At 43.7% G+C, this 13,621-nt stretch overlaps 1 protein-coding gene across 1 annotated transcript; it reads left to right on the forward strand.

The window, feature by feature from the left end:
• The first annotated feature begins 7,302 nt into the window (after nt 1-7,302).
• LOC308463865 (kunitz-type serine protease inhibitor mulgin-3-like) lies at nt 7,303-11,373 on the forward strand. Its single transcript, XM_080982681.1, has 3 exons — nt 7,303-7,514; nt 9,461-9,640; nt 11,242-11,373. The coding sequence occupies exons 1-3, from the start codon at nt 7,424-7,426 to the stop codon at nt 11,256-11,258; spliced, it is 288 nt and encodes a 95-aa protein (XP_080838807.1). The 5' UTR covers nt 7,303-7,423; the 3' UTR covers nt 11,259-11,373.
• The last annotated feature ends 2,248 nt before the right edge of the window (nt 11,374-13,621 follow it).

Genomic DNA, 13,621 nt, shown 5'->3' on the forward strand with positions numbered 1-13,621 from the left:
AAAAAGTAGATGAGAGGCAGCAAGCTGTCAGAGGCTTAATGCTGTCCAGCTGGCCATAGATAAGACTCCGGGCTCCCAGCCAGTTCCAAACAATTTGATTTATTTGACAAAGTTCAAACGTACATCTCCAGCATTTCAATTAGCGTCCTTCCCCTTGTGCGCAGTTGCTGCCTCTAATCTTTTTTCTTCCTTTTCCGCACCTAGCATGCAAGTCTGCGGAAACTCCTCCCCTTACTTCCTCTGTGCACAGAATGACATTTTTGGATAATCAGCGAATTGTCCTGGATTTATAGCTCAACAACTTTGAGTATCCATAAAAAAATAACTTTTGTGTCCTGAATTTTACTTCTAGAAATATGGCAACCCTAAATTAACACCAAGCCACAATTCTTTGACAGCAAAACTAAACTCAGCAGAAGTCGTCCTCCTGGGAGGAGGAAATGGAGGCGGCAGGACGTGAGCTCAAGCCTTTTTTGGACTCATAGAAGCTCATCTACATACTGTTAAGCCACGCTTTAGTGTCCCATGTGTACTGGGCTGTGAATTAAGAAAGGCACCATGGGTTTCAGTGTAATGTTGCAGAATATCCTGTAGGGACAGAACTCTAAGACTATTCAGTTCAACCACTTGAGATGGTAAAATGTCTTAGAATGTTGTGATGTCCACCTAGAATAGGGAACCTGTGTCCCTCCACATGCTGTTGGACTAAATTCCCCATCGGCCTTGACCCTTGGCTATGATGACTGGGGCTGATGGGAGCTGGAATCCAACAACATCTGGAGAGTCACAGGTTCCCCACCCTTGGTCTAAGGATTGCAGAGATAATGGGTTGTATCCTGCTAAATTCTTTTCAGATTGGATCCATTGACATGAATGAACCTAAGTTAGTCTCTTGGGCTTGCCGATCGGAAGGTTGGCAGTTCAAATCCCTGTGATGGAGTGAGCTCCTGTTGCTCTGTCCCAGCTTCTGCCAACCTAGCAATTTGAAAGCATACCAGTGCAAGTAGATAAATAGGTACTGCTGTGGCAGGAAGGTAATCAGCGTTTCTGTGCGCTGTTGCATCAGCCACGGTGTTCTGTTGTGCCAGAAGTGGTTTAGTCATGCTGGCCACATGACCTGGAAAGCTGTCTTTGGACAAACGCCGGCACCCTCGGCCTGAAAGTGAGATGAGCACCGCAACCCCATAGTCGTCTTTGACTGGACTTAACCATTCAGGGGTCCTTTACCTTTTACCTTTACCTTTTTACATAGGACACACAGCTCTGTCATCTTCAACCGAAACTTGAAACTGGTGCCTCATCCTGCCTAATGATATGGCAGACCGTACTTGGCATTCTGTGTCAGCATCTGTCAGTTTTGCTACTCAGTTACTATCAAAATGAGTTGTCTTGCACACCCCAAATACCATTTTCTGCCAAATAGGTTCCCCGCCCTCCAAAAAATCTACAGTACTTACTATGGGTTCTGATGACATGTTGACCTGACAGCCGACTTTGGAGTCCATCTCTGCTGCGATGTCAAATGAAAACTACCGTAGCCAGTTCACCTTTATAGGAAGATCTATGGGCAGGATGAGGCCAAAGGTTCCTGACAAACTTGATCATGGGAAATATGATCACCAGTAATTACATCTGACCTGGCATTTGACCTCCTTTAGCTGAAGGGGGAATTTCTATTTGATCAGTATACCATGGAGAGAGCTTTAGAAAGCACAGCAAACCCCCACCCCCACAAAAACTAGAATTTTCACATTTTTAACAGTGACTTAGCAACTGACTATCCAACATATTGAGGTTCTCTCTTAAATTTGTTAATCAAAAGTTGTAGCTAACTAAGGTATACTCGGAATAGACCTATTGAAATTAATGAACTTAAGTTAGTCATGTCCATTAACTCTAGTAGGTTGGCTGTGAGTAGGACTTGAATTGGATAGAGCCCCAATTATTTAACTATAATGGGTTCAGGAAGTCCCTGATATCTATTGGTAGATGTTGTTGGGCTACAACTCCTGCTGGCATAGCCGATGGTAGGGATGATACATCTGGAGGACCACAGGTTCCCCATCCCATCTGAGTTTTTTCCAGGAAATGGGAAGTTGTAAGTTTGATGGGGATTAGAACCTCTAGGAGGAAGGAAGCTGGAATCAAGGGAGACCACAGGGAGGAGAGCTGAAGGGAAGGGATAGTGAGAGAAACCAGAGAGAAGTATGGGTGGAAGAGACAGATCAAGCAGATGAAAATGTCCTCTTCACATATAATGCATGCCAGGAAGAACATTGCTTGTGTGGACTGCTGATGAAGTAGAAACTATAGGCCCAAGGTAGTGCAATGTGGTTACCAAGGTTGAATTTCACATACCAGTTTGAACCAACCCGCCAATTCTTTGGCCACATGCTTCCAGTCGTAGTTTATAAACCGCCCTATCCCCTAAATGAGATGTGGGCATATTGGCAATGTACCTCAGGGTGCTAGGAAGCATTCTGGGTTGAGATGTGGTTATAGGCAACTGAAGATGACCTCACTTGCAATGGTCCATGAATGACATCAGACCAGGTGTAAGCACCCTAGGACAGCTTCCTGGGCCCTGGTAGGGTGCACCAGCACTAATGCTTGCCTTGGGTTCTTTACATCAGGTAGCAGGGTCTGTGCACCCCCATTTTAATCTCTCACAATGCCTCAGAGTGACAGTACATTCAACTCTCTTGGCAAACTGGGATAAGTTAAATTGGCAGTTTTTAGCCATGCTTGCATCATTCGGCCACTGCCAGATAAACATGGAGGGAGACTCATCAGTGGAGGAGGAGGCTCAACAGAGGCAACAGTCCCTGAATTATTTAAAGGTAAAGGGACCCTGACCATTAGGTTCAGTCGCAGATGACTCTGGGGTTGGGGCGCTCATCTCGCTCTATAGGCCGATGGAGCCGGTGTTTTTCCACAGACAGCTTCTGGGTCATGTGGCCAGCATAACTAAGCTGCTTCTGGCAAACCAGAGCAGCGCATGGAAACACCATTTACCTTCCCACCAGAGTGGTACCTATTTATCTACTTGCACTTTGACGTGCTTTCGAACTGCTAGGTTGGCAGGAGCAGGGACCGAGCAACGGGAGCTCACCCCATCGTGGGGATTTGAACTGCCAACCTTCTGATCGGCAAGCCCTAGGCTCAGTGGTTTAGACCACAGTGCCACCAGCGTCCCTTGCACCAGGGTTTACCCCAGCGTAATAGAGTTGGCCAGGATGCCCGAAGGGGTACAATTTACGAGTTTTCTCCATTATCTGCACAGCAGGGGGTGTCCAGTCAACAGATAAATTGCAAATGGATAAAAACATTGGCAGGATCATTGTAATAATCTGCAGCTTCATAAGAGCATATATTTAAAGTACAGTGGTACCTCAGGTTACAGACGCTTCAAGTTACAGATGCTTCAGGTTACAGACTCCGCTAACCCAGAAATAGTACCTCGGGTTAAGAACTTTGCTTCAGGATGAGAACAGAAATCATGCGGCGGCAGTGGGAGGCCCCATTAGCTAAAGTGGTACCTCAGGTTAAGAACAGTTTCAGCTTAAGAACAGACCTCCGGAATGAATTAAGTACGTAAGCAGAGGTAGCACTGTAGATAATTAAATGAGCAAATTGAATGAATTTGGATCTGCAGAAGATATTAAAAAATAGATTTCAGGAGCTACAGAGAGAGGGGGAAGGAAGTAAAGCTTTGAAATGTTAAAACAATTGTAAAATTAATGAAATGTATAAACCTGAAAAGTATAAATAAAAATTAAAAACAAAACAAAAGTTTGAGTGGGCCCAGCCCCTTTCCCACAAAGATCAAAGGGGCCGGAGACACGCCTGGCCCCTAGAGTTGGTGCACCTGCACAGGGTCTACATCACACCTGTTTCAGCCCTTGGCAGACCCTGCCCATGTGACAGGAAGACTGCGACCATGTTGTTGTTTTCCCTTGCTCCCCCTCAATACGCATATCTGCTAAAATACTGGGAAACAAGAGGAAGTTACAATGGTTATCTTATCAGGTGGCCAGTTTAGCAGCTTTTATAGCCCTAGTTATTGGGGAAATCTACCTGTATACACAACTGATAAGCATAGGTTTATGATGCTGAGTGCAACCAGAAAGTCTTCCATGTGCAACTGTAAAACGTCAGCCTTACAAATGGAAATTGCTACCTGGATACAAAACCGACAAGGGTACATTTTTTGATGCTGCACCGGAGGCTACAGGCCTCCATTTTCCACATCCTTGCTGTCACACGGAAGAAGAGATTCTGCAAATATATCTGTCTACTCCTGTAGATAGCTATTTTATTGGACACCTTTATATACAGGCACCCCCCCCCATTTGCATGAGGGTGGTGTTCCAGGTCATTGTGCATGTCACCAGGATGTGCGTAAGCTTGCCCAGCCCTGTTTTGCCTCCATTCTGCCCCATGCTGAAAACGGCATCCCCTCCAACATTTCTCTGATGAAAATAGAGATGTCCCATTCCATAATGATAATTTTACTATTCATACCCCACACATCTTATAGGGTTGCCCCAGCACTCTGGGCAGCTTCCAACATATATAAAAAACATAATAAAACATTAAACATTCAGAATACATCCCTATACAGGATTGCCTTGAGACAGTTCAGGGGTTGCATAACTCCATTCCCTCCAACATTTCTCCAGTGAAAACATGAACATCCTAAGGAAAAGCGGGACATTCTGGGACGCAATCAGAAACCGGGACAGCTTCTCTAAATCAGGGAAGTCCCTGGAAAGTAGGGACACTTGGAGGGTCTGAAACTGTGCATACATCTGTGGTTGCATACATGCCAATCGCACACAAATGGGGGTTTGCCTGTATATAAGAAAAGCAATTCAAATTATTATCCACCACTTTTTGGTAGTCACACCCACCCTCCTGGCAGATGTCAAAGAGTTAAACGACTATATAACGTTTTGTAGACACCTGAAGGCAGCCCTGATTTGGGAAGCTTTTAATGTTTGATGTGTGTGTGTTTTCTTTCACTCTATATTTTTCTTGGAAGCCTCCCAGAGTGGCTGAGACAACAAAAGCATATTATGTTAGCAAATGTGTTTGGTTTTTTTGTATGTTTTAATAATAATAATAATAAATTTTATTTGTCTCCCGCCCTCCCCGGCCAAAGCCAGGCTCAGAGTGGCTCACATCATATAAATAAGACAATATGCACAATACAACATACAATATGCAAATAAAATAACATTCAACATTCATTACAATAACATAGAATCATATTTTGTATGATAAATGGTATAGTTTAATTATGGAGAAGTGATAGGAAACTGAGCACAGCCTTATTGTAATACTGTACATTGTTCCTAATGTTATAAGAATCCTATGGTCCCAAATATAAAATAAATGTTCATAAATGTACAAGGAAACACATACATAAGTATATAAACCACATGTCTGAAATAGTGTTGTTGTTGTTTAGTCATGTCCGACTCTTCGTGGCCCCATGGACCAGAGCACACCAGGCACTCCTGTCTTCCACTGCCTCCCGCAGTTTGCTCAAACTCATGTTTGTAGCTTCGAGAACACTGTCCAACCATCTCAACCTCTGTCGCCCCCTTCTCCTTGTGCCCTCAATCTGAAATAGTACAGGAGAGCAATCCTGAAGTCATTTTGACTCTCCCAAATTGACCTCAATATATTTCTCTGCAAGAAGGGAGGAAATGGAGAAAGCCTCCCCTTTGTCTTTTTGCTTACAAATCCTGTCTTAAGGGTGATTTGTGTATGAACAGGGTGAGCCTGGGACCTGGGACTCAGAAACAGAAATATTTACCATCACAAAAGAATGGCCAGGTTGCCAAGGTAAAGCAATCGGTGACCATTAACAGATATCCTGGCAAACGGGATTTCTGCTGTAGCATGATATTTTGGCGGGTGGTGGTCTTGGTCTACAGTAGCCTTCCTCAACCTTGGCCCTCCAGATGTTTTTGGCCTGCAATTCCCATGATCCCTAGCTAGCAGTACCAGTGGTCGGGGATGATGGGAATTGTAGTCTCAAAACATCTGGAGGGCTGAGGTTGAGGAAGCCTGGTCTACAGGGGGGGGGGGATTTCAAAAGTCTATATACGGGTTTTTGCACCATTGTTCTGGGTTCCTCCTCCCGCCTGCTTATGCTGACTGAGGACCCAGTTGCAACAGTTTAATAAAGATCAGGCTTACTACCTGCTTTGCTTCTCAGTATACTCTGGTTGGCCTCTGTTATTTTCTCCTACTGATAGGGAACCTACTTAAGGACTCTATACGGGCTCTTGGATACCCCATAAGGGAAAAGGAGCAGGTTTTTTCTATAACACTGACTTTTATACCATTCCTCAGTAAAATTCCGCCCTTCCTTTCACAGTGTTCCCCAAAAAGTGAACCCTGTCGTACCCTTCCGAGCCAAAGATACCATGTAGGAGCAAGAGGAAACTTTAATTCTATTCACTGCTCACCCCCAGGTTGCCCAGGTAAAGCAATCAGTGACCATTAACAGATATCCTGGCAAACAGGAATTCTGCTCTAGACCACCTCCTTCTGTAATGTTTGCACAATGTTTTGTGGGTGGTCTTGGTCTAAAGCAGGCTTCCTCAACCTTGGCCCTCCAGATGTTTTTGTCCTACAACTCCCATGATCCCTAGCTAGCAGTACCAGTGGATGGGGATGATGTCACTTTTTCATAGACTTGATAGCTTAGCCAGCCCCAGAGGCACCATTTGCCTGGGGAGTTTGTAGCCAGGGCTGCTGCAATGAACAACCGTGGAAGCCTTTGGGAGGCAGAGATGAGAGAGGGCATCAGAGAAGGGAAAGAAGGAAAGAGGGACAGAGTCCAGTGTTGCCCGGGGTACTCTGACTATCATTCAAGGCACCCCAGGGTGCCATGGCAAACTGGTTGAAAACCACTGGCTTAGCCAAATATGAGACGTGGTGAGAATAAACCAAACTTTATTGCTACAATAAAAGTTGAATGTACCAGGCACTTATATGATGGTCTTAATAAGAGTTGCTGGATATTTATATTTATATTTCTTTTCCTATCTTATCCTGTCCTGCCTAATCAACCCATTACTCCACAGCACCCACACCAGAGAGGAACAGAAGGGCATGGGCGCTGCATGACAAAAGAACAGGTTTATATCAATACCATGTCACGGAACTGAAATCCTTCCAGGATGTTTCAGTCTTCTGTGGATATAATTCATAGCTCCAACATGTCCTGAGCTGAGGTAGAAGAATACTTTATTGAGAACAGAAAATATCCTTGTAATTAATAGAGTAGATCCAGATTGTCCCTAGATATTGCTTTTTCATGCCCAGATGACTGCCTCCATTTCCTTAAAGAACACCATATAGCGTCCCTTCCCTTAGCACTGGACAGTCCCATTGAAGAGTCGCCATGCAGTGTGGTCCCTTCATCCTCCTGTCTCTCATCTTGGGCCTTTTCGCACCCTGGCCTGAGCTGCTGGGCATCTCTGCGTCAGATACAGGTATGAGCTCTCTCTCCTCTTACAACTTCTAAATCTTATGTGTATCATGGCTGTACCTCCCCCTATTTCTCTCCAATTCTTTAACCTGCCTCTCTACATAGGGTTGCCCCCTTCCATAAGGCCCAAGTGATGTGGAGCTTGCTTTCTTGTAGGCAACACATGCACCCAATTATATTGATCACGCTATGGGAGTTTGAGGAGCTTGTGTGCCTACAAAGATTCCCTGGGCTGACTTTGCCCAGTGAGTGAACATGTGACCTTGAAAGGAGCTCAATGGATTCTCCATGGTGGCTCAAAATGAAGAGCTGTGGAGTTGTATCCAACATATTTCTACTCAGAGTAGATCCATTTTAGCACCCTGCCCAAGGCCACAGTAGATCAGTGATACTCTGGTTGTTCTGTGAGTCACTCTTTAAACTTTACACTATGTTCCTGGGGAAGCAACATTCTGGGAACTACAGTGGTACCTCGGGTTAAGTACTTAATTCATTCCGGAGGTCCGTTCTTAACCTGAAACTGTTCTTAACCTGAAGCACCACTTTAGCTAATGGGGCTTCCTGCTGCTGCCGCACCACCGGAGCACGATTTCTGTTCTCATCCTGAAGCAAAGTTCTTAACCTGAGGTACTATTTCTGGGTTAGCGGAGTCTGTAACCTGAAGCGTATGTAACCTGAAGCGTATGGAACCCGAAGTACCACTGTATCAGATTTGGAGTACACCTACCCTTGAATAGTCTGATCTCTCTCTTCAGCAATCTTTGCCAACTAAACCCAGGGCTCAGGGTTTGGACATAGGAGTCTTGTTCATGGTTAGTGTTGACTTCTGGCATCCTCAGGAATATGTGTTGTTTCACTACGCCAGCCAAGATACCTTGCAGGTGGTACTCACCAGAGTGGCAGAGAGCGGCATGTTGTTTGGCGCATATTGGATTTGGCACAATGACTCCTATGAGGCACAACCTGGGTCTCTTTAGGAAACTCAGATTTGGAATCAAATTATCCTTGGCTCTGTTATCTGTCTCAGCCAGCTCAAAGGACTGGAACAGAGCTTTTATGGAATCATGCTCTTCTCAATACAACATCTGTAGTTTTATTTTGGGTTTTTTGTTTTGTTTGATTTTTGGTTCATAGATAGGCAACTTGGCTTCTTCCAGAAGTCTTGGATTTCAGTTTCCCAGCTGACACCCAATGCTAAACTACTGAGAACAGGAAAGTGACTCTCAGCTAGAACTGGATACAGCCCAGTGGTGGGGATGTAAGGTTATTAAAAGCTTCTGGGTAATGATCTATAATGAACTGAAGAAAATGTTTAAACTAACTTTTGTTAAAAAACCTGAAGCTTTTTTACTAGGACTGATAGGAACTGAACTCACCAAAGAGGATAAGAAAATATTTTTGTATGCTACAACAGCTGCCCAAATATTGTTAGCCCAAAGATAGAAGGACGAAAAGATAGCAACGAAAGAAGAATGGCAAATCAAGCTAATGGACTATGCAGAAATGGCAAAATTAACGGCAAAGCTCAGAGACTATGACAATGAGAAGTTTAAAAAAGAGTGGGAATCGTTTATTATTTATGTGCTAAAATACTGTAAACAGGTTGATACATATAAGTAAAGCATTTAAGTAAATGCTTGCAACTAGCAGAAAATTAGATAAAATTAAGGGAAATAATAATTGAAAAGGTTTAAGAATGGATATGCAGAAGAACTTAGTTAATATAAGGAACCAGAAGAGGGTAAGGACGGAAATCCAGAGATTTAGGGAATCTCAAAGAGAAGGTTTGTGAAAACATATTTGTATAAATTTAGATCTGGTAGAAATGTGAGTTAATTACTGTTTTTATTTGTGAGGTGGAGTTACCTGGTCAATGTCATTGCTTTCTGTGTTTCAGACTTTGATATAATGTTTATGTGAGGCTTGCCTTTCTTTGCTTTTACCCACCAGATTGTCTACCTGATATATGCAAACTCCCTAAGGAAGAAGGAAGATGCAGAGCAAGTTTTCCACGTTTTTTCTTCAATGTTGAAACCCTGAAGTGTGAGAACTTCATTTACGGTGGCTGTCGAAAGAATGCAAATAACTTTCTGAATGAAAGTCAATGCTATCAGGAATGTGGACGCTTTGGTAAGAACAAATAACTTGCTGTTTTAGGGCAGGAGCTGTGAACGTTTTGGGGCAAATGGGCACGTTTCAAAATTTGAGAAACTCTGATGGGTGCATTTCCCCTTTTCTTGAAAACATGAAAGGCCTCCAAGTACAGTATTATTATCTCTCTCTCCAAACCCCTCCATACAAACCCAGAAAGGCAGCATCCTCTCCCCTTAAAACCTAAACACAACTGAACAAAAAGCACTGTTTGAAATGATTTTTGGTACATTTTACATATTGCAAATTTTATTTGAGACCACTGAACAAGACTTATGGTCAAAAAGCCTTTGGCTTACTTTTCTCAAGGTATCTTAGCACAATGACAAACAGAATGTCTGAGAAGATAAAAATCAATTAAAATAAAATAATGTATACCATTACAGTGGTACCTCGGGTTAAGTACTTAATTCGTTCCGGAGGTCCGTTCTTAACCTGAAGCACCACTTTAGCTAATGGGGCCTCCCTCGGCTGCCACGCCGCCAAAGCAAGATTTCTGATCTCATCCTGAAGCAAAGTTCTTAACCCGAGGTACTATTTCTGGGTTAGTGGAGTCTGTAACCTGAAGCATCTGTAACCGGAAGCGTATGGAACCTGAGGTACCACTGTACTCAATAACAGCCGAACTCAATATCTGTTCTCAGTTGCTTTTTGACTGACCAGTCTTCTCCAGTAGAAGATAAACCATACAGAATACAGTAACATCAACTTCAGTATAGCTGCAAATAATATCATATATTTTATGATGTGCTGCAACATAAGTATCTTTCCAGCTTTTCAAACTGAGAAATCTAAAGTACTGAGCCTACTCTCAGGCAGCCATGGCCAGACTCCAGAAGGGATTCTTCCTTCAGGTAGAAAATATCTGACAGGGCTGGTGCAAAATCTAGCCACTCCCTGTCTCCATGGCTCTTTAGCGCAACTCCAGGGCATGGGCAGATAGCAACAGATTGCAATTGCATGAACTGCAACTCCCGTGCAGAGTTCCAAAGGAAAAACACACACTAAGGCAGCAGAATTCTTCAGTTATAGTTTACTGAGGTTTAAAAGCGTACAGGATCTTACTGGATCCCCAGTAAAATCCCAAAACTTCAGCTCCTAAGACCTCATCCAGTTACAGAAGCAAAGAAACAGACAGTATAACAGAAAGCATAGAAAGAGACACAGAACTGCTCTATAGGCAGGAAATATATCATCTGCCTCTGAACGTTGACCATGAGCCCCACAGACTCACGAGATAAACAACTGCTGCAAGCTTGTATTTGAGAACATTCAAGAATGTTCTGCACCCATAAAACTCACAATGCTTGACGATATTATCCCTTGAAAGGAAAATGAACAATGGCATCTGTTTCTGAAGGAAGGTCTGCTCACCTCTTATCACCTTGAGTCGCTCCTGAGATGTACTGTGTACTGTGCTTTTACCTTCTTCCTAATGCTTCATCTTTGCTGTGGGCTGCCCTGGGCTCTCTGGGAGAGGAACGGGAACGGAGGGTTATAACTCGTCGTCCTCTTCTTCTGCTTCTTCTTCTTCTTTGTATCATTTGATCCACCACAAAGATTCTCTCTTTCTTCCACAGTAGTGAAGAAGGAGTAATATTTTGGCATCCTCAAAAATGCCCCCTGCTCATGTGAAAGAAGACAACAGCTAAATTCCAGATGTCCTGCCAATCTACAGATGTCCTTCCATTCACCCCAGCTGAATATTCCGAATAAGTGCAAGAGTAGTTCAGCATCCTCTGTATTCTGGTTCTTGAGTATGGGGTTTTGTCCACATTAATTCATCTGCTATTAAATCCACATTAATGCTGTTAAGTGTCTTCTATGGCTTACTATTTCTTTATGGGGAGCTTAGATGACTTTATTTACAAAAATATTTATATGCTGCTATATCTTCTAAATATCAAAGTGATTTACATTATCTACATATATCATAAAACATGTAAAAAAAAATTAGATTAGAGAACATCAACTAACCATTAAATATTTTCTTAAATGCTGGCATAAAGCTGTCATTATAAAAATGTTTTCAGCAGGCCTTTAAAGATTCACTGCCTGCTGAATCTCTGTTGGCTGAGCAGTCCTTAGGACTGGGCAAAAGGCTAAAGGTTTGGATTCTTGTTGTCAGATGAGCCTCACCAACTCCGGGGACAAGACATGATGCTCCTCCAGATGATCTAAGTGTTTAAGCTGACAGATGAGATGTTAGGCCGCCCTTAGGTATTTTGGACTTGTAAATTACCCTAACACAAAGACAACGAACTTGGCTCGGTAGTAGATGCGCAGCCAGTGCAGACCTTTTAACAATTCTGTCATCCTTTTGCACCAACTGGAGCTTTCAGATGAGGCCGAAGGGCAGCCCCACATAGATCACATTGTTGTAATCCAGCCTCAAGGTTACCAACATGTGGTCAGACTTTCCCTGTCCAGGAGCAGCCATAGCTGGCCAACCAGGCAGAGCTGTCAAAAGGAAATCCTAGATGCAAAGGACACCTGGGCGAACCCTCCAGAGCTGCCTTGCGTATCTCCTGGTCATGGGAACCACCCTCCCAAAGGGCATTTGTCTTCATCTGGAAGTGTCCTGGGAGGGATTTTAATTCAGCTTTAAGAACAGCATAACCCTTTCTACTGCCATGACGTGAGCTTACAGTTTCCAGGTATGGATAGGCGACTAACACAACTTGAGTGCTGACGTCTAGTGTGAACACAATGAAGGAAACAAAGTACTGCAAAGTAGCCTGGGCTAGTTCTTATGGAATCGATGGCTTGTGAGAACTGTATAGAGGCGTGTGCCCCAACCACTTCAGCTATGAAAGCCAGAGTGGAGTGGTGGTGCAGTCTGTAACTCACCACCCACCTGGAATGTGTGGATAAAAAGCACAGGGGGAGCAACACAGTTGGACAGCAAGCGTTCACACGTTACACCCCCTCCCCATTAGGAGTCTGTGGTCACACCCACACTAGACATCTAAAGCAGACTTAAACCATCTTGCCAGTCCTGGCTTCCCCCAAAGAGTACCAGGAACCCTAGTTTTTTAAGGGTGCCGAGAGTGGTTAGGAGAGCCCACACTGAGAAATAATTTCGAGAGCCCTTAAGCAACTCCACGTCCCAGGATTCTTTGTGGAAAGGGCTTGGTGGTGACAAAGAATGAGGACATAATGCCTGCTGGACATTTTCAGTGTCAGCACTTGGAATTCTTGGGGAGATGCTGGCATCGGAACAGCTTACTTCCAGACATGCTCATGTGGCCATCCAGAGATTAAAAAACAATCTTTTCCAGCCAAGTCAAGACTGTTCTTTTTCTCTGGCTGAATTAAAAAATGGAATAAATTGTTCCAAATCTATCCCCCCGCCATGAGGTATGTGTGTATAACATATTGCATGAACTTCATGTTTGCATTGACATTGAGAGTCTGTGGACCAACCTTCACCAATCTGAGCTGGCAGGGGCTGGTGGGAGTTGTAGTTCAATACATCTGCAGGGCACCTAGTTGGCGAACACTGCTGTCGACCGTAAGCACTCTTATGATATGTTCTCAGGCCTTGCTACATGCAGTTGAAAGAAAAGAAAAAACCGGAAGAAGGCCATAAACTTTGCATGACCAAAGATCAGGTTTAGTTGTTCATCAAAGTGCTCTATTCCTTGGGTGATTTCATGTAGGCTGGGCACATCAACTGAATCCATTGTCACCACTGAGCATTGTTTTCTGTCCTGAATTCGGAAGCCGATCAGACGCTAGGGACAAAGCAGGAAGCAGAGAAGATTTGGGGATAAATTAAGGAATGCCCTCCTCCAAGTGTGCAGCTGGTACTGTGCTTTAAACAGGGGGTGGGGGGCAAGTTCCTTGCTAGAGATTATTAGGAAATGGATTGGAAAGAAAAACTGCTAATATCATAATACCATTATGCAAGTCTATTGCTTGTTACAGTGACGTAGAATTGGGGGGGGGGGCAGAGGG

This window comes from Podarcis pityusensis (assembly GCF_964106645.2).
Source record: "Podarcis pityusensis genome assembly, chromosome: 15".
In the NCBI taxonomy this organism is placed as follows: domain Eukaryota; kingdom Metazoa; phylum Chordata; class Lepidosauria; order Squamata; family Lacertidae; genus Podarcis; species Podarcis pityusensis.

Coding starts and splice junctions, on each gene's coding strand:
- LOC308463865 (XM_080982681.1), top strand. CDS start 7,424: ATGCAGTGTGGTCCCTTCATCCTCCTGTCTCTCATCTTGGGCCTTTTC. Junction 7,515..9,460: donor CATCTCTGCGTCAGATACAG/GTATGAGCTCTC, acceptor TTTACCCACCAG/ATTGTCTACCTGATATATGC.